Source organism: Choloepus didactylus, chromosome 10, assembly GCF_015220235.1.
Source record: "Choloepus didactylus isolate mChoDid1 chromosome 10, mChoDid1.pri, whole genome shotgun sequence".
In the NCBI taxonomy this organism is placed as follows: domain Eukaryota; kingdom Metazoa; phylum Chordata; class Mammalia; order Pilosa; family Megalonychidae; genus Choloepus; species Choloepus didactylus.
Window position 1 is genome coordinate 131,517,076 of NC_051316.1, and position 18,554 is coordinate 131,535,629.

The 18,554-nt window shown below is 60.9% G+C and overlaps 1 protein-coding gene across 1 annotated transcript; it reads right to left on the reverse strand.

Moving 5' to 3' along the window:
• Positions 1-2,187: 2,187 nt before the first annotated feature.
• Positions 2,188-16,755, reverse strand: NELFB (negative elongation factor complex member B). Its single transcript, XM_037850878.1, has 16 exons — positions 16,369-16,755; positions 15,896-16,128; positions 15,609-15,851; positions 15,138-15,513; positions 14,647-14,810; positions 14,288-14,387; positions 13,608-13,838; positions 8,203-8,388; positions 7,283-7,395; positions 6,576-6,678; positions 6,398-6,493; positions 5,952-6,094; positions 5,730-5,836; positions 3,481-3,622; positions 3,124-3,232; positions 2,188-2,997 (listed from the first exon to the last, which is right to left on the reverse strand). Exons 1-16 carry the CDS (start codon positions 16,753-16,755, stop codon positions 2,851-2,853), a joined length of 2,880 nt encoding a protein of 959 aa, XP_037706806.1. The 3' UTR covers positions 2,188-2,850.
• Between the last annotated feature and the right edge of the window lie 1,799 nt (positions 16,756-18,554).

Sequence of the window (18,554 nt, forward strand, 5' to 3'; positions counted from 1 at the left end):
AGATATGGTTACCCCCACTTGGGATAGTCCCTTCCCCCTCTTGCCGCCCCCTCCACCTGAGCCCCAAGCCTGGATGTGGGCGGTGCCCGCTAGCTTCGCATCGCAGCCGTCAGACCACCCTCCTGCTGTCCCCCCACTCCCCGATGGGGGACCTCCCACATCAGACCAGCTGCCACCACCGCCCCCGCCATTCTCCCAAATTCCCCGGCTCCCAGCACGTGCCCCCTGCGGCCTGACCCCGAATCCAGCCATGGAGACCCTTGACTTCCACCCCCCGTGTCCGAGTCCTGCCCCCACACTCAGGGCCACCCGGCCCACCCAGGACACCTCTGCCCACCACCTCCGGGGCTCCCGGCTCCTCCCCTCACCCCGCACCTGCCTCCCGAGCCTCCTGCTCCCGAGCCGGCCCCTGCCAGCATCTGCGCCCACAGAGCCACCTCCCGCCCTGCTCCGGCTTCGAGCTGGGCCCCAGCCCGTGCCCCGCGCCCTGTCCCCACCTCACCCTGGGACGCCCCTCCAGGAGCACCTATTTCACTGTGTTGGGGCGTCCCATCAGCACACAAACGCATTCCCTTCATCTTGAAAGAGAAAACAAAACCAAAAAACAGGTTCCGGTGACCACGACCCACTTCGCATTTTCCTGTGTGAAGTCCCTGAAGGGTCAGGAGGTGCCATCTCCCCACCCCCCGACTCTACTCCCACCACCCCAGCGGGCAGCCCTGGAGCACCAGGGGCCTCAGGCCGGGCCCCTTCTGACTGCCACCCCCCCCCCCGGGCTCCCAGGGCGGCAGTCTGGTGACCCCATTGCAGCCCAGAACCAACTGTCAGCCCCCCGCTCCTGACTCGACTCCATCCATCGCCCCAGGCCTGGCAGACCCGGATCTCAGCTCACCAAGCCCCAGACCACCCGGTGCCCCCCAGCGGCCCACCTGGGGCCCACACGGCCCCTCCCGCGCCCCGCTGTCGGTGCGTCTGACCTGAAGGCTCGTGAGCTCCACCTGCAGGATCCACGTGTCTCCCCTCCTGCCTGGGGAGCTCTGCCCCCAGCCCCCGCCACCCTCAGGGCGACTCTAGCCGGGGTCAGCCACTGAGTGGCTCCCCAATGTGGGCTATGCCGGCCCGGCAGGGCCCCCAGTGCAGGTAGCCCCAGCATCACCCGTGCCAACAGCTACGGCAATGGGGTCCGGAGCCGCCGCCCAGTCCTCGCCCAGTGCCTGAGCCACCCCAGCATCCAGCCTCCCCCACATCAGAGGGCACCTCTTGAGGGGCTCTCTGGAGGTGCCCACCTAGAGATGTTTGCAGCCTCCCCCTCCATGCTTCTGGCCACCTGTCCCACTTTGGGGGGCACCGTGTATCTGCCAGGCCTGGGGGGGGGGGAAGCAGCCTCAGCCGCTTCTGGCTGCACCAACTGTCCTGGGGCCGGGACCCCCAGCTGCCCATGTGCCCCATGCATGTGGGGGAGACGTTCCCAGCCAATCCCCACCTCACCTGTGCTGTCCCCTCCACGTTTCTGAAACCTTTTAAAAGCCAGGTGCAGCTGGGGAGCCAACTCCCTGCCCCTCTGCTGGGCAGGAGGCCCCAGGCAGAAAGCACTGGTGCACCCACTGGCCCCCAGACGGGGTGGGCAATTGCCGGGGTCCACAAGTAAAACGTGAAGGGGGTGGTGCTGTGAGTTTCCGCCCTTCTCTGTCCCGTAGCACACGGAGGTGCCTGCCAGGCGCTCCCACTCACCGGGGGTCCCCATCTGGGTGCCACTGCCTGATCGGAAAGGCCATTGGGCACTAACCCCAGCAGGGAGGCAGGTGGCTGCATGGGGGCTCCTCCCAGGAGGCTCCGGAGGCCGGGAAGCCTTGACCCTGAGCCCTCGAGGAGGGGGGGATGGGCGTGGGACACCCAAAGGAGCTGCGGGGCAGGGCAGGGGGTGAGGAGGGACTAAGGCTGCTCTGCACCCGTCAGAGGCACAGGCAGAGCCTGGGGCAGGTGTCCCCGGGACACCTGGGGTGGCCACAGCCAGGACCTAGGTCCCCTACCCTCTGAAGGAGCGACAGGGGGTCCAGGCCTGGATGGGGGGGGTCCCACGGCCTTGGGAGCACAGTCGCACCTGCCCAAGAAGCCTAAAACAGAGACACCCCAGGCCACCCCTGGCAGTTCATCCCCTCTGTGCACGCACATAAGCGCCTCATCCACTGCATTTAGCAGAACACGTTTTATTTACATAAGGGAGCCCCGCCACACAGCGACCATCCCTCTCCCATGAGATGGTGCAGCTGTGGGGACCTGGGCCACCCTGGGCCTTGCCGTGGGGGCTGCTGGGTGAGGAGCAGCTCAGCATGGCCTGGGGACCCCCACACCCGCAGGGCCCCATCTAGCTGTGCCCTCCCACCAGTGGCCACCAGTGAGCCTGTCGCACATTCCCAGGGGCTCCAAGGTGGTGGCACCCAGCTCCCCAGCTTTTGTCTCTGCAGACGTCATGATGCCAGCAAACCGTGCCCTCCCGCTTGCTCCCCAGAGACACCAAGGACCCCGGCACCCACCTCCCATTACACATGGAAAACGAGTTTTTTTCCTCATTCCAGCCACTGCCTGTCTCTGTTACCACAATCAGAACCCACAACGCAGGGCAGGAACCAAGAGGAAGCTCTCCGACGGACAAAGGACACGTGGCCAGGCGGACACGGCAGATGAGGAGCCAGCCAGCGGCGGCAGGGCAGGGACAGGGACAGAGAGGTGCCTCTCCCCCGGACGCAGCCTCAGCACCCAGGCCAGCAGTGCCACGGCCTGGCCACCCGCCCCCCCGGCAAAGGGACCCCAGGCCAGCCTTCTGGGGACCCGCAGGCGTCCTCTCCCGCCTCAGGGCACAGCGGGGGCAGGCACCGCAGGCAGGGGCAGCTCCAGGGCCGGCGTCTCCGCAGCCTGAGCTGGGCTCGGCTTCCGGTGGTCCAGCCGCTCCAGCTTCTCGCCGAGCTGGGAGTACAGCTCCTTCACGGCCTCGCCACTCTGCGAGAGAGTGGCCGGGGTCACCACAGCCCAAGCGAGCCAGGACGGCCTCCCCAAGCCCCCCCTGAAGCAGGGGTGGAACGTGCAGGCCCGGCCAGCAGCTGTCCCGGGCCCAGGGGCCCCTACCTGGCCTGTGGGCTCCAGGGCCTTCTGCAGGGCCTCCAGCTTGGAGGGGGCCACGCGGTGGTGCAGGTGGAGCAGGAGCCGCAGCACATGCCGGTGCACACTCTCCTTCCTGCAAGAGGGACCACGGGCAGGCTGCAGGCGTGGCCTCGCCTCTAAGGCCGGCCCCCCAGAGCCCCCTAAGCCGTGCGGTGCAGCCCGAGGGCCACCAGCCTGCACTAGGTGCTGCCCAGGGCCGGCTCCAGAGCCCAGCAGACCCCGCAGTGACCTCCCGGGCTGCTGTGGACATGGACCACGGGCACCAGCTGCCCAGCCAGGCATGGCCACCACACAGACCTGCACCACCACGCGCCCGGGCACCTTGGTGAGGCGGTGAGCAGGAAGCCGTCGAAGAGGCTGGTGCAGAAGTCCTCGAGCGCAAACTCGTCAGCCAGCAGGGCCAGGCTCCCCGTGAGCAGGTGCAGGAAGATGTCGCTGAAGGCCAGGTCACCGCAGGTCTCCACTGCAACGAGGGCGGCTGTTGGCTCCCAGGCCCTCACAGACGCCCACGTGCGGGGAGGCTGGCAAAGTGGCACCCGAGCACAGCGGGGCCTGGAGTGGGGCCCTCAGGCTCCCGAGGGTCTGGAGAACACGTGCCCCGATGGGGTGGCCGGTGAGGAGCCGCTGGCGCGGGGCCGGAGTGCGTGACAGCACTGGACCTGGAGCGGCTGGGGCAGGAAGAGCAACAAGGGCCGGCACAGACTTTGGCCTAAACTGGGCCCTGAAGAGAGGCAAAGTCTAAGTGGGCCGGGAACTCAAAAAGAAGCATGGAGAAGCCCCGAGGCACCAGCTGAGCAAGTTCTACCAAACTACTGTTTAAGCTGTTCTAGAGGAAACAGAAGACTCGTTTCCAATGTACCAAGCCAACACTCACAACAAACGTGGCAGAGCCAGAGGGACCCACAGAAGCCTCAGAAACACCAAGCGGGCGGGTCTGAGAGTGAGGAGACGGGCCTGACACAGGCAATGGCTTTGGGGCAGGAACGCGAGGCCTGCCTGGCGTCGGGAGGCCGAAGGGCAGGAGGCAGGTGGGCACCAGGAGGCTGCGCACCACTGACACACAGGCCTGCAGGCCCAGCCACGGGCACCATCATCTGGGCGCTGACCAGTGGGGACCCCATGACAATGGAGCCACAGGTGCCAGCAGAGCCCACGCGCAGCCGGACGCCAAGGGGGACAGTGCCATGTGGTGCAGGTGGTGCCCCTGCCACCCTGAGCGCGCACATGGCCAAATGCCCGAGGGCTCCCATGAAGGTCCCGTGAGACACACAGAGCAACCCACCAAGTCACAGGCTGCAGGGGACGCAGAGCAGGCTGGTGCCCCCCCGAGCCATGGGAGCTCCCCAGGCACCCGGACCTCAAGGCTCACAGGGAACCCCCTCGGACGCGAAGAGTCTCACTCTGCAGCCGCACCCACAGGCTCTCGGGGCTGGGGATCCCTGTGAGGCCATCAGGCGCCAGGCACCCATTGTGGTGGGTGCCAGGGCTCACCACACCACCCCGGTCAGGTTGGAACGTCCACAGTGACGAGGTTGTTCAAGTGACTCCCAGCCGTACGAGAACCCACTAACGCCCTGAGGACAACTGAGCTCATTGTGACCGTGATTAAAAACACACTTCCTGGCTGCGGGTGGTGGCGGCTGAGGGCGAGCTGTGTTCCCCGCTACATCAGGACCACGTCCCCGTTTCTAGGCAGCACGATTAGATGAAAGAGACAAAAGCACTAAGTTACCTACAATTGTGCTCCTGGACCCTCAAGATACAAACAAAGCAAAACTACCTCCCCTGCTGCGAGCAAGCCGGGGGACGGACCTTCCGTCCTGGGTCTCTGGGGCCTGGCACCACCACAGGGTCCCTGGCAGAGGGAGGCAGGGGGTGAAGCAGTCAGAGCACTGAGGAGGGCCCGAGCCAAGGACCACGGGCAGCCCCTGGAAGCCAGAAGAGGAGGCCGCCCCCCGCCGAGGCTGTGATGTCCACCCAGCAAGGCCACTTGGGCCCGACCCCCAGAGCTAAGACAGTAAGTCTGGGCTGTCACTGGCCAGAGTTGGTGGCAATTTCTCACAGCAGGCCCAGGAAACCGAGGAACTGAGGCAAACCCTAGGGGCATTCAGTTAGGTGGCGGCTGGGTAAAAACCACACCCGCTCACCAACACTTTCCTCCATATGGGACAGGCAGAAAACACTATGCACATGCTATCCTCAAAACAAACACCCTGGGAAAAGCCCTTGCAGGGAGGGTGCAAGGCTGACACAGAGAAACCCTAGGATCCCAGGCAAGGCCTGAGTCAGCAGGGCCGTGGCCTGTGCTCTGGGGGAGGCCGGCAGTTTACTCTTGGGGTGCCCTTCGGGCATCTAAGGGCTGCTCTCAACAGTCCGGGCCCTGGAGGGGCCCTAGGCCCCATGCTGGCAAGGACAGGCCCACAGTGGCTCTTCTGATCCTCGTGGGAAAGGCGTCCTCAACAAACATGAGCCACACCCAGTCACCTTACCCAGAGACACACCCAGATGGTGTGAAGATGTGAAAGTGAAAACCTAGCCAGCACGCAGAGGGGGCGGGGGGCTCGGCTCACCCAGGCCGGGCAGCAGGCGGAGCAGCGCGTTCCTGTTCCTCTGCTTGGTGATGTGCAGCACGTAGTACAGCCCCACCTCGCAGGCCATGCGCTGCTCCTGCAGGAACCTGGCAGGGGACAGGAGGGCCCCAGGCTGACATGCGGGACCCCCGGCCACGCCTCCGAAAGCCCAAGGCCTGGGCTGCAACCCACCCCCAGCACCGCTGCCCGCCAGCCCCTCACTTGGTGAAGCTCTCCGGAAGTGTGTTTGGGTACGTGACCAGGGCCTTCTCCTCGGCCGGAAGCTTCTGGTCCACACTGAAGGTGTGGTCGTCCACCACAAAGGACATCAGGGTGGGCAGGAACCTGGTCACCAGCTCCACCTCCTGATGGGAAAGGGGGTTGGTGAGCAGACCCCGCACCCCCACCGGGCAGGAGAGGAGCCCCCGGAGCCCCCACACCCCCACCGGGCAGAAGAGGAGCCCCCAGAGCCCCCACACCCCCACCGGGCAGGAGAGGAGCCCCCCGGAGCCCCCACACCCCCACCGGGCAGGAGAGGAGCCCCCCGGAGCCCCCACACCCCCACCGGGCAGGAGAGGAGCCCCCGGAGCCCCCACACCCCCACCGGGCAGGAGAGGAGCCCCCCGGAGCCCCTGCTCCCCACACTGGGCCCACTGTCCCCAAGTTACCACGCGGGGCTCCCGGAAGACCTGGCTGTCGATCATGTCCCAGGCGCTCTGCCCCAGGCCCAGCATGCGCAGCAGCAGGAGCAGGTCGGGGCTGTCCTGGCGGCAGGGAGGAGCCTCAGCACGTACCCCCAGTGCCACCCCTCCGCCACCGGGGCCGCCCCACACCTGCCACGCTCACCCTGGGCAGTGTCTCCTGGCCGACCAGCCCCTGCAGGTGCCGGATGGTGCTCAGGGCCAGCGTGTTGATGGCAAAGGGATCGCACAGGATCATGGACAGGTCCCTGGAAGGACGGGCTGGGCGTTGGCCCGGGTCAGAGGCTCGGACCCCACGCATGAGCAGCGTGGCTGGTGACCAGGCCCCTGGGCAACCAGGGAAACAGCCTTCCCCACTGAGAACACGTGATTCCAACTGTGTTTCTTCCAAAGAAAAGCTTTCAATTCACAATTTACCCTTAACATAATCAAAAACATTCAAAACTCTTAAGTTGTAAAGTTCTTTAAAACTGAGTCACATTTTGGTTCTGAAAACTGACCAGACTCCTCAACTTCAGCAGGAGTCCCACAGGACGGCTGTCGCAAAGAAAGGGAGAGAGCGACGCTGGCATCCGGATGGCAGGCTGCCAGGCACAGAGGGCACAACTGACCAGGAGGAAGACACCAGTGCCAGGGAGCCACCTCCCAGGAGCACAGCAGCGAGGAGAGGCTCAGCCAACTTGGGGCCCAGACACGGAGCACGCCCGTTGGCCCGCCACTGTGCTGGGCCTGCAGGCCACTGGGTGCCACAGCGCTGGCCGGGGGAACGGTCAGCTGTCCTGAAGCACCGAGCTGAATCCCCGACCGCCCCCTGCCAGCACGTGGAGGCCTAGCAGGCCGGGAGAGCCTCACCCCAGGACCTGCTCCTGCCCCTTCTTCACTCCGTCGAGGAAGCCCTGCAGCTCCCGGGCTCTCTTGCTGTCCACAAACCTCTCGCGGATGCAGGCATCCAGGCACCAGGTGAACTGTGGGAGGGAACAGCCATGATGCGCCGCTGCCACCGCCCGGACCCTGGTGTGCCCAGGCACAGCCACCCGGGATGGGACAGCGTCTGCTCCTGGGACCCTGCAGGCCAGTGGTGCCAGGCAGGCAAGACAAGAGCGTGCGCATTGGTGAAAAAGTGAAAACCCGACTGCGGGGCCTGCTCTGAGCACACGCCCCCAGCCTGCAGCCCCGGAGCAGCAGCCCGCCCTTGTTCCTCAGGTGGGCAAGCAAAGGCCCCCAAAGGGGTCGCCAGGCCGTGCCACCCACCCGCAGATGGTGGCTGCCCTGCAAGGTCCCAGCACCACCTTCAGTCCGTCCAAACACTCGCTGACAAGGACAAATAAAACTAAGTCCACGTCCTCAAGTGCCCAGAGGGGGACAAAGGTGACAGTGGGATTCCATGGCTGAGGCCTGCAGGGAAGACTTAGGACATTCTCTGGGGTCAGGAGGGCGAGTGGAGGTGGGCACCACGTGCCAGCCGGAGGGATGGTGCAGTCACCATGGGCTGTGCCCAGCAGCTGCCAAGAGGCCCCTGGGGGACTCCAGGGCAGGGCAGGGCTGGAGCAGGTGCAGGGTGGGTTGAAGCCAACCCCCAGGGCGTGTGGAGCCGGGAGCACCCTGGTGCCTGAGCAAACGCCTTCGCCAAGTCGGGGGTCAGGTCCCCAGGAGCTGGAGGTGCAGCCCCATGTTCTGGAAACGGGCCTGGGGTGGACAGCACCCAGGGACCCGGGGCCTGCCGCAGCCAGAGGGGGAAAGGGGCAGCAGGGCGGGCGGGGGCGCAGCCTCACCTTGTGGCAGGGGTCGACAGTGCAGATGTCGCTGACGTCCAGGTCGTGCAGGGACATGAGCAGCTCGGCACGCAGCGTACAGTAGTGCACGTTCCTGGTCCGCAGGAAGAGAGTGCGCAGGAACTGCAGCACCATGTCGTACAGCTTCACGTTCCTCCCCACCATCTGCGTCAGCTTCTGCACCACCTGTGGGCGGCTGGGGCTGGGTGCTGGGCCCCCGGGTACCCTGGCCCACCCACCCCGACACATCCAGCACCCACCCTCTCCTGGCGGTGGCCTTCCTGCTGCTCTGGGTGCAAAACGTTCGGTCTCCTGTGAAACGCCGGTGCTGTTTCTGACAGTTCCCACCTTTTTATAAAAGTGGCCCGTCATTTCAGTTCCCAAAGCTTTTGTTTAAAAAGCAATTTATTTTAAATTGAGGTAAAATACACATAACACAAAAATCACTTAACCATTTTAAGTGGCCAATTCTTTGACACCGAGTACGTCGACAAGACTGTGTAACTCCCTCCGCTATTTCTAGGCTATTTTCAACATCCCAAACCACAGCTCACTCTCATTTAGCAATAACCCTGCCCCACTGCCCCGGTCAGCACTGCTCTGCTCTGTCTCTGGATCTGCTTCTTCTAATGTTTCACATGAGAGACCTCAAACAGTATCTGTCCTCCGTGCCAGGCTTATTTCACTCGACATGGCGTCTCCAAGGTCTGTCCACGTAGTGGCCTGTCCCACACTGCACTTACTTCGCGGCCGAGTGACCTCCCGTCTCGTGCCCAGGCCCGTGTGCTCCTCCATCGTCTGTGGCCGGCACTGGGCTGCTCCCCTGTGGCTCCCGCACCCGGTGCTACTGTCAACACTGGGGCACAGATGGCCATCCCGGGCCCTGCTGCCAGCGCTTTGGGGCAAATACCTGCGAGTGGCATCCCCGGGCCACATGGTGATTCTATGCTGAATTTTCTGAGGAACTGATGGACTGTTTTCCATGGCAGCTGCACCATTTTACGTTGCCATCAACGATGTATGGGCTTTCCCATTTCTCCGCATCCTCATCAACATTTGTTACTTTTAGTTTTTTTCATAATAGCCATCCTACTGGGTGTGATGTGGTATCTCAATTTAGTTATAATTGGCATGTCTCTCCCATGGCTAATAATGTTGCGCAACTTTTCATGTATTTATGGCCATCTGAGTATCTTTGGAATTCTATTGGCCCACTTTTTAGTTGGTTGTCTTTTTGTTATTCAGTTGTAGGAGTGCTCTATATATTAAAGATATTAAACCTCTATCAGATACCAAGTTTCCAAATATTTTCTCCCATTCTGTACTCCGTCTTCTCAATTTTTTGATAATATGCTTTAATGCAGAAAAATTTTTCATTTTGATGAAGTCCATTTTGTCTTTTTTTAAAAACTGCTTGTGCTTTGGTGTACAATCTAAAAACCCATTACAATTACTACATTACTGTCTTTTTAATAAGTGGCTTTTTTTTTGGTAATTTAACATTTTTATTCCCCTTTCTTTCCTTTTCTCTATATTTTTCAGTTATTTTCTCAGTGGCTACCTTTGTAATTACAATGAACATCTTAAACTAATAACAACCTAACTTGATGAGTACTAACTTTGTTTCAGGAGTACACACACTCCCTCTTCCTGTATGTCTCCAACCCTCCCCGTTTTTATCATTAATGTCTCAGATTATATCTCGACGTTACAGTCCCATTAACATGGATTTTAAATGTTCTTTTACACGTATGCCTGTTACATCACATGGGAAGGACACTTATAAACTAAAAGTACAATAAAAAACAAGATTTTACATTTGTCTGTGTAGTTTCTTTTACTATTTTTCCGTATTTCCTCTCAGGATATCCTTTTGTTACAGCCTGAAGGACTCCCTTCGGTGTTTCTCGTAGAACAGGTCTCCTGGTGGTGAGCTCTCAGCTTTTGTTTACCTGAAAGTGCCTTAATTTCTCTTTCACTTTTGAAGGATCGTTTTGCTGGAGTTAGTTCTCAGCTGACAGGTCTCGCCTGAGGGCTCTAAGTGTGTCCCCCACCGTCTCTGGCCTCCTCTGGTTCCCAAGGGGAATCAGCTGCTCATCTCACTGGGTTCCTTGTAGGTGGAACGTCGCTCCTCTCCACCGGCTTTCAAAACCCTTTTAAGGATTTTGGCGATTTTGCTGTAATATGCCTTGGTGTAGATCTAGACTCTGTCCCCGCCTGGAGCCCACGGAGCTCCCTGGATGTTACAGTCACGGCCTTCAGCAAACTTGGCAAGTTTGGGGCCATTACCTCTTCAAGTGCCTGTCTGCCCCCTCCTCTCTCCTGTCCTTCTGGGGCCCAACAATGCACATGTCACTGTGCTTGTTGGTCTCCCAGAGCTCCTGCAGGCTCTGTCTGTTTTTCCTCATCAGTTTTCCTTTCTGTTCCCCATACTGAGGAGTTTGCTGATTCTTTCTTCTACCTGTTCAAATCCTGTTGAAAGTGAGTTTTCAATTTCAACTGCCATATTTTGCAGCTCCAAAACTTGGCTCCTTTTTATAATTTCCATCTTTTATTTTGTTCATATGTTTTCCTAATTTCCTTTAGTTCTTTGTATTGGACTCATTTAACCGTTGAATGTATTTACAACAGTTGATTTAAAGTATTTGGCTAACAGTTCCAATGTATCAGCTTCCTAAGGGATGGTTTTTGGCAAATTCTTTTCTGTGAATGGGACATATTTTCCCATTTCTTCATGTGTTTTGTAATTTTTTGCTGAGAACTGGACATTCTGAGAATTACGGTTTGTTATTACTCTGGAAATCTAGTTCTCTCAGACCTCTGGGATTGCTATGTTTCTCTTCCTTGTTGAGAGCTTAGCCATAAACTTGTGACTTTTCGAAACTATTTTTGCTCCCATTCAGGAAATGGAAAGAAAAAAGCAAAAAAAAATTTTTTTAACTAGGTTCTGCCTTAAGAGTCCTCTGTCACGTGCCTGAGGGGCTGGCAGAACAGCCGCCCTCAGAGCCAGCCCCAGCAATCGGAAGCAGCCGATCACCACAGGGACTAGCGATGCGACCACATTCCCCAGTTTTGGAGACACAGGCCCCACAGGCTGCACCAGGAAGCCAGTGTCCTCGTTTGCTAATGCTGCCAGAATGCAAAACACCAGAGATGGACTGGCTTTTATAAAAGGGGTTTATTTGGTTACGAAGTTTCAGTCTTAAGGCCGTAAAGTGTCCAAGGTAAGGCATCAACAATAGGGTACCTTCACTGGAGGATGGCCAGTGGTGTAAGGAAAACCTCTGCTAGCTGGGAAGGCACATGGCTGGCATCTGCTCTGGAATCCTGGTTTCAAAATGGGTTTCTCCCAGGACGTGACTCTCTGGGCTTCAGCTCCTCTCCAAAATGTCACTCTCAGTTGTTCTTGGGCATTTGTCCTCTCTTAGCTTCTCCGCAGCAAGAGTCTACTTTCAATGGCCTTCTTCAGACTGTCTCTCATCTGCAGCTCCTCTCTCAGCTCCTGCACTTTCTTCAAAGTGTCCCTCTTGGCTGTAGGAAGCTCGCTCCTTCTGTCTGAGCTTATATAGTGCCCTAGTAAACTAATCAAGGCCCATGCTGAATGGGCAGGGCCACACCTCCATGGAAATTATCCAGTGAAAGATCTCACCCACAGTTGAGTGATCACATCTCCACGGAAACATCCAGTCAGAAGTCTCCAACCCAATCAACACCAATACGTTTCCTGCCCACACAAGACTACATCAAAGACAATAGCATTTTGGGGGACATAATACATCCAAACCAGCACAGCCGGGCTGCAGACCCCACTGCTGCCTGCCATGCGGATGGGGGTGAGGCGGGGCGGATGGTGCACGGAGCGGGAAATTCACTACATTTACTGCAATTTACCAGTCTCTTCCTCCAGCTCTTCCACCGTTCTCCAAAGTCCCAAATTTTTGACTCAGGCAGTTCCTGCCAGTTCAATGGTTGTTTGGTGGAGGGTCCAGTTCCTGGAGCTTCCTGCTCCACCATCTTCCCATAATCCTCCATCTCTAAAGTTTCTGAAGCGTTTCAGTCTGGGACCCACTGCTATGCGCCTCTTCCCCAGGGCTCACCAACATGGAGAGAAAAGGGCGGAGGATCAGAGCCACCACGGCCCAGCCACGCAGGGAAACGGGGCCTCCAGGACAGCCAGTCGGTGGGAAACGGCCCCATGCGGCAGAGCGGGTGTGGGGCTGCTTCTAAAGAGGAGCAGAGGGGCTAGAAAGGGGCAGTCTTCCTCTTGCATGGCTGTCTGTCTCTTTGGAACTTTGGACCATTTGCATTTCTTAGGTGCACAAACATATGAGAACTTTTTACAGACAAGATCAAGTTAAGACAGAGCAGGTTCAGCGAGCTCCTGAGAGACAGATCATCAGTGCCACGGACACTCGGTTCCCAGCAGAGAAAGACAGAAGATGAGAGAATGGTAGAAGTGGTCAAGGGCTCCATCTGACAATAATGGGCAAGAAAGGAGTTTATGAAGACTCGAAACCAGAGCTAAATCCAGCATCTAGGAAGGGAAGGGTGACGCCCCTTTGTCCGGAGATGGCCTGGAGCCCCGCCGCCCAGCAGGGAGCCCCAGGCCCGTGTGCTCCTGCGCATCTGAAAAGTGGCCACTGAAAAGCGCCAGCCACGAGTGTGGAAGACACTTCAGATTGCAAAAAAAGAGGGAATGTAATGGGTCTCATTCACAATTTTATATTAATTACATGCCAAAATTACAGTGCTTTAGGTACACCGGGTTAAAGGAAAATGCTGCTAAAGTTGATTTCATCATCTTTTTTTTTTTTAACATGCCTAACAAAAACTTTATATTACCCATGTGGCTCGCTTTATCGTTCTCCTAAAGAGCACTGTTCTAGAGCCAACCAATCAAACATCCCAATATAAAATGAAACACATCAAAAAATTCTAAATTTGAATTTAGAGCAACGCCATCCTTGTCAATGGGCAAGGCCTAGGGTTGACTGTTCCTAAAAAATAAAGGACAAGGAATTCGCATTCCAAGCATAACACCGTTATGCAAAAACGTGAAGTTAAAAAACCAAAGAGCTGATTTCAGAGGCAGCACTGGGGAGTCGGTCACTTCTCACTAAAAGCCCTTCTGTAGATTTTAACTTTGCTCACACATCACTTTGCTGAAAAGCAAAACACACACAAATTGAAAACCAACCAACAAAAAAAGGATGGCACTGAGGGAGACCAAGTAAAGACCCCTCCCACCAGCCACGCTCACAAGCCCACCCCCGTAAGAGCAAAACCCACATTCACGGCAGACGGGGAGTGGACTCCCCAAGACAGCTGGGGAGGGGGCGGGCCCAGCAGGCCTCCTCGGACCACCCAGCCTGAGCTGGCCGCACCCACACGTGCCTCCCGCTCACCTCGCCCTGGCGCCTCGTCTTGGGAGAAGGACTGAAGAAATTGTGCAGGACAGAAAGCTCAGTGCTGAAGAGGGCGCTCTCCTTTTCCAGGATGTACTGCTTCAGCAGCGGGGAGACCTCGTCCCCGAAGAGCGCCTGGTTGTCTTGCCAGATCTGCCTCTTCACCTCCACAGCGCAGGCCCGGTACAGCTCCTTGTCAGCCATGACCAACTTCAGCTTCTTCTCGGGAACCTACAGAATGTCAGAGGCCCCAGGATGTCTTGAGACAATCAATCGAGAAGCTGCAGCTCCCACAGCAGAGACCCCTGCAGCCCAGCACCAGCCCTGGAGGAACTCGGCACCTGTGACTAGACCCCCCCCCCCCCAGGAGGCACCTCAGCCACGGCAGGGGTGGGTGACCACGGTAAGTACAAACAGCTCTCTCCAGAAGGGGCCCCACATCCCCACTAGAAGGGCCGAACTTCAGCTCCCTCTTAGTTTCGGAAAAGCAAGTGCAGAGGTAATGCCCAGAGCCATGCTCGCCTCGGGCAGCCTACCAAACGCTCCTGGAACCGAGCTGACCCTTGGAGCAAGCACACACCGAGCCTCCACCAACCAAGGGCACGTGAGTGGATCTGCCCATGCCATGCAGCGCCCCAGGGCACACTGGCTCCCGAGTGGACCGGCCCTACAGCTTTTACCTTAGGCAAGTGTTTCATGACACACATCACCACTGGTTGCAAGGATGGCATCTTCACCAGAGAAAAGCTCTTCTCCAGGAGATCTTCCAGTTTCTTGTACCTGCAGAGATGGACATGACTGAAGGTTTAGTCTGCATAAGAAGCTGCCAGTCTGTCCCCAGACAGATGACAACTAACAGGACCAAGACCTCTCCACATCCATGACACATGGGGGCGTGAGTCGGTCGAGCACAGTGCCGCGCCAGTTCTAGAAGCAGAAACATGTGGCCAAGAGAACATCCAGAGTCGGAGAGTCAATTCCAAAGCTGACAAGTGGCTGCACATCTCCCCTGCCCCCTGGTTTACCCGAAGACCCCTACCTCTCCTCGGCCTTGCCCTCTGCAGCAATGGCCGACACTCTCTCCAGCAGCTTGTCCCGCAGCTCATCGAACACCGACTGGTGGAACTCCAGACGCGGGGTCCCATGCAGGTCCAAAAAGGGCAAGGCCGATTGCAGGGACGGCAGGAGCACGCCATTCTCTGTCTGGGGAGCAGGGAGTCAGAGCAGGGGTAATTTGCTTACGCGGAGACAGCAGAAACCTCAGCGGAACCAAGCCTGCCAAGTATCCCGATGCCCGGGGGAGGCAAATTCAAGGCTGATCCCAGAGACGCTGGTTGTCACGGCAAAGACCGGAAACCTCCCTAAAGCCCGTCAGGCGCGGGGCGCCCTGGCACGTCCTGATACAGCTACGCGGAGAGGGCAAACATCCAGCCTCCGGGAGCCGCCCCCGCCCCCTGGACTCGGCTCCGGCCGCCGGGCCCTCAGGCGTCCCCGCCCCTCCCGGGGGACCCGCGCGGCCGCCCCGCCCACCTGGAACTGCTCGATGGCTTTGAGCGGCTCGGTGCAGTTGGTCAGCGTCTCTTTCAGGTCTTCGCCGTTGGCCACGCCCAGGTCCTGCAGCCCCGCGAACAGGGCCGAGGCCCCGGGCCCCGGCCGCCCTGGCGCCCCATCCCCAGCCCGCTCGCCGGGCGCCGCCGCCCCGGACGCCGCGGGCCCCCCAGAGCCCCGCTCCCCCGCGCCTCGGGGGCCGCTCGAGCCCCGTTCTCCCGCGCCCTCCAGCTCGGCCAGGTCCTGCCCGCAGCCGCGGCCCGCCCGGCAGACGACCCCGGGAAACGCCGCCGGGCCGCGCAGAGGCTCCTGGGAGAGGCGCCTCAGCGCGCGCCGGGGAAGCGAAGGCGGGCGAGAGCTGGGCGCTCAGATGACGCAGGACGCTGCCGCCCTAGCCCCGCCCCACGCTCCAGGCGGGGCCCACCCCGAGCTCCTGTCGGGCCCCGCCCCCACGCTCCCGCGGGGCCCCGCCCGCGCCTGTTGCCGGAAGTCCTCTCCCTCCCGGCGGGCCCCGCCCTCACCTGTTGCCGGAAGTCCTCGCGCTCCCGGCGGGCCCCGCCGCACCTGTTGCCGGAAGTCCTCGCGCTCCCGGCGGGCCCCGCCCGCACCTGTTGCCGGAAGTCTACGCGCTCCCGGCGGGCCCCGCCCGCACCTGTTGCCGGAAGTCCTCGCGCTCCCGGCGGGCCCCGCCCGCACCTGTTGCCGGAAGTCCTCGCGCTCCCGGCGGGCCCCGCCCGCACCTGTTGCGGGAAGTCTCCCGGGGGCTGCGGGAACGAGCGGGCAGGCCCGAGGGCGGTGGGCTCAGTCCATGCCGGCCCTCGTGGGGGTCCGAAGGGAGAAGCGCCGGCCTCCCCACCCCGCCGCCCCGCAGCGCATTGCGGGGGGGCCCCCAAGGCGGGAGCGGCGCAGGAGGCCGTTCCCCCGGGGCGAGCCCGGGCCCCGCCACGGTCCAGCCCACCACGGTCCAGCCGTGCTCCAAGAAGGGACAAACTCGGGCAGGAGACGCTGACCCGACACGGAAGACGGCGGGGGAGGGCGGGCGAGGAGCGACCTTCCTGTCCTACGCTTTGGTTCAGAATTAGCATTTTCAGCAGAGTATGTTTATCTGTATATTCATTAAAAACATTCATTCATTTCATTAAAAACACACAAAAACAACAAAAAACAACATCCTGTCGCTGCCCTCGCAGCAGCCTTTCGGGGCTGAGAATACTTTCCGCTTGAGGAGCTGGAGCCGGGGGCGCCCGGCACTCTCCTGCGCCCCGACGGCCGGGTGCGCGGCGCAGACGCTGGCTCCCGAGACCTCGGCCTCCTTCCTCCTTCCTGTAAAACTCGTCGAGACTAGGCTCTGAACGTGTCTCCTAGAGAGGCCGCGGCACACGGCAGGCGATGGCCGTCCCCCTGCGGGCCCCCAGTGAGGGCCCCGCCGGCCACGCCAAGCAGGGCAGACCCTCCGGCTGCCTCCAACAAGCGACAGCAAGTTCCGGGTTCCACGGTGTCCCCTGCGGGGCAGGGAGCTCCTCCCGGGGCTGCTCGGCCCCGCCCGCCCCTTGCTGTGTGCCAGCCCCTCATCCCCGCCCTCCAGCTCAACCTGCCCCATCTCACCTGCCCGGGGCACACCCCCCACCCCCACCCCCAGTGCTCCCTCTCCCTTTTCCTGTGCCTCTGCTAGGAATTCCCTTCCTGCTGCCCGGCACACTTGATGTGAAGGCCCGTCCCTCCTCAGTCCAGCCACAGGGACTGCTCCAACCATTCCTGGCCCCTTCCCCACGGTGTGCCCGGTGGTGCAGCTGTGAGCAGGGCTTGGGGCCCCACGCAGGGCACCCACCACTCTGTTAAAGCATCTGCAGCCCCTCTGCTTGGCAATGGGGAAACCAGTTCAACCCCAGAGGACACAGGTGCACAGTGCTCACACTTCCAGGGCCTTGCCCACCCCCTGCAAATGCAGAGTACCACCACCAGCACCACGGGAGCAGCCATGGCAGGTGCTGTTTGGAAGAGAGGAGGTGGGGTAGCAGGGGCCTCGGGGGAGCTGCAGGAAGGACAGCTGGTGCAGCCACAGGGGCCACTGGCTGACCCAGCGCCCTCTGCCACCAGGGCCTGGGCCACGGGCCAGCCCAGATGAGGTAGGCTTCTGAGCCCTTACCGGCCGCTGGGCGGGCTGGCCCCAACTCAGGATGGCAGCTCAGGGAGTCTGGCTCCTGCCTCCAACCCAGCAACTGACCCTCGGGTAGACTGGCAGCTGGACTGGTTCCCCTGGGTTGCATGGCTAGGAGGAGCTGGTCCCCCACCACCCATGGGGATCCCACCCTTGCTGGCCTGTCCCAGGGGCAGGGAACTCTGGGCCAGTCCCTGGCTGCCACCCCAGCCCAGGCTAGAGAAAAGGGCATCAAATGGGCCAGCCAGGAGCACTGGACAAGGGTGGTGGCCCGGGCATATGACAAGAGACAAGAAGAAGCGACAGCATCTCTGTATGGCAAGAGGGCGGGCGGCTGGGGCTCCAGGCAGGGCTCTCCTTGATAGTGCCCACAGGAGGGAGAGCTGGCCAGGAGCCTTGATTGGGGTGCCCAGAGGTCTGAGGGCCAGGCTGGGGTGCCAAGTCCCAGTGGAGGCGAGGAAGGCCCCGGGGAAGCCAGGGTTGCAAGCGATCACGGGTAGGGCCGGCTGCCCCAGCAGGCTCTAGAGCGTGCTGAAGGGACCCGTGTCGTGGCGCTTGGGCCTGCGCACGCCCTGGATGACCACTCCCGGGGCCGAGGGGAAGCAGGAGTTGTAGCAGTCCTCCACGTGGTAGGCGGCAGGGCCGGGCGAGCGGGCTGCAGGGAGAGGAGGCTGGGAGCCCTGTACCCAGGCCCTCCCGGTCCAACCCATCACCGGCGCCGGACCCCTGCGGGACCCCCGATTCCTCCCTCGTACCCTGGCCCTGGCCCCCTTCTCCCTGGGCTCCTTACAGGAGCTGACCCAGGAGGCGAAGGCAGGCGAGCGGCTCATGGAGAAGGCCGGTGACCGCGGGCTCTGCAGGCGGCACCAGGGCAGGATGTCGTAGGTGGTGGGGCTGGGGCGCTTCTCGCCCGGGGGCTGCGGAGGAGGCAGCAGGGTGGCCTGGGCGCGCCGGCCTGGTGCCCCCGCCCGGGGCGGCCCCAGACGGCCCCGGCCCTCGGGTGTCTTGGAGGCCTGGCGGCGGCCTGCGAAGCTGAAGGCCGGGAAGGCGGGGCGGCTGAAGGGCTGGTAGTCGGCGGGCGACGGCCACTGCGGAGGACACGGCCGCTGCAGAGCCCTCCGCGCCCGACGGCCGCAGACCCGCCCCCTCCTCCAGAGACCCCTCTCCCCCACAGACCCGCCCCTCACCCAGAGACCCGCCCCCTCCTCCGCAGACCCGCCCCCTCCTCCAGAGACCCGTCC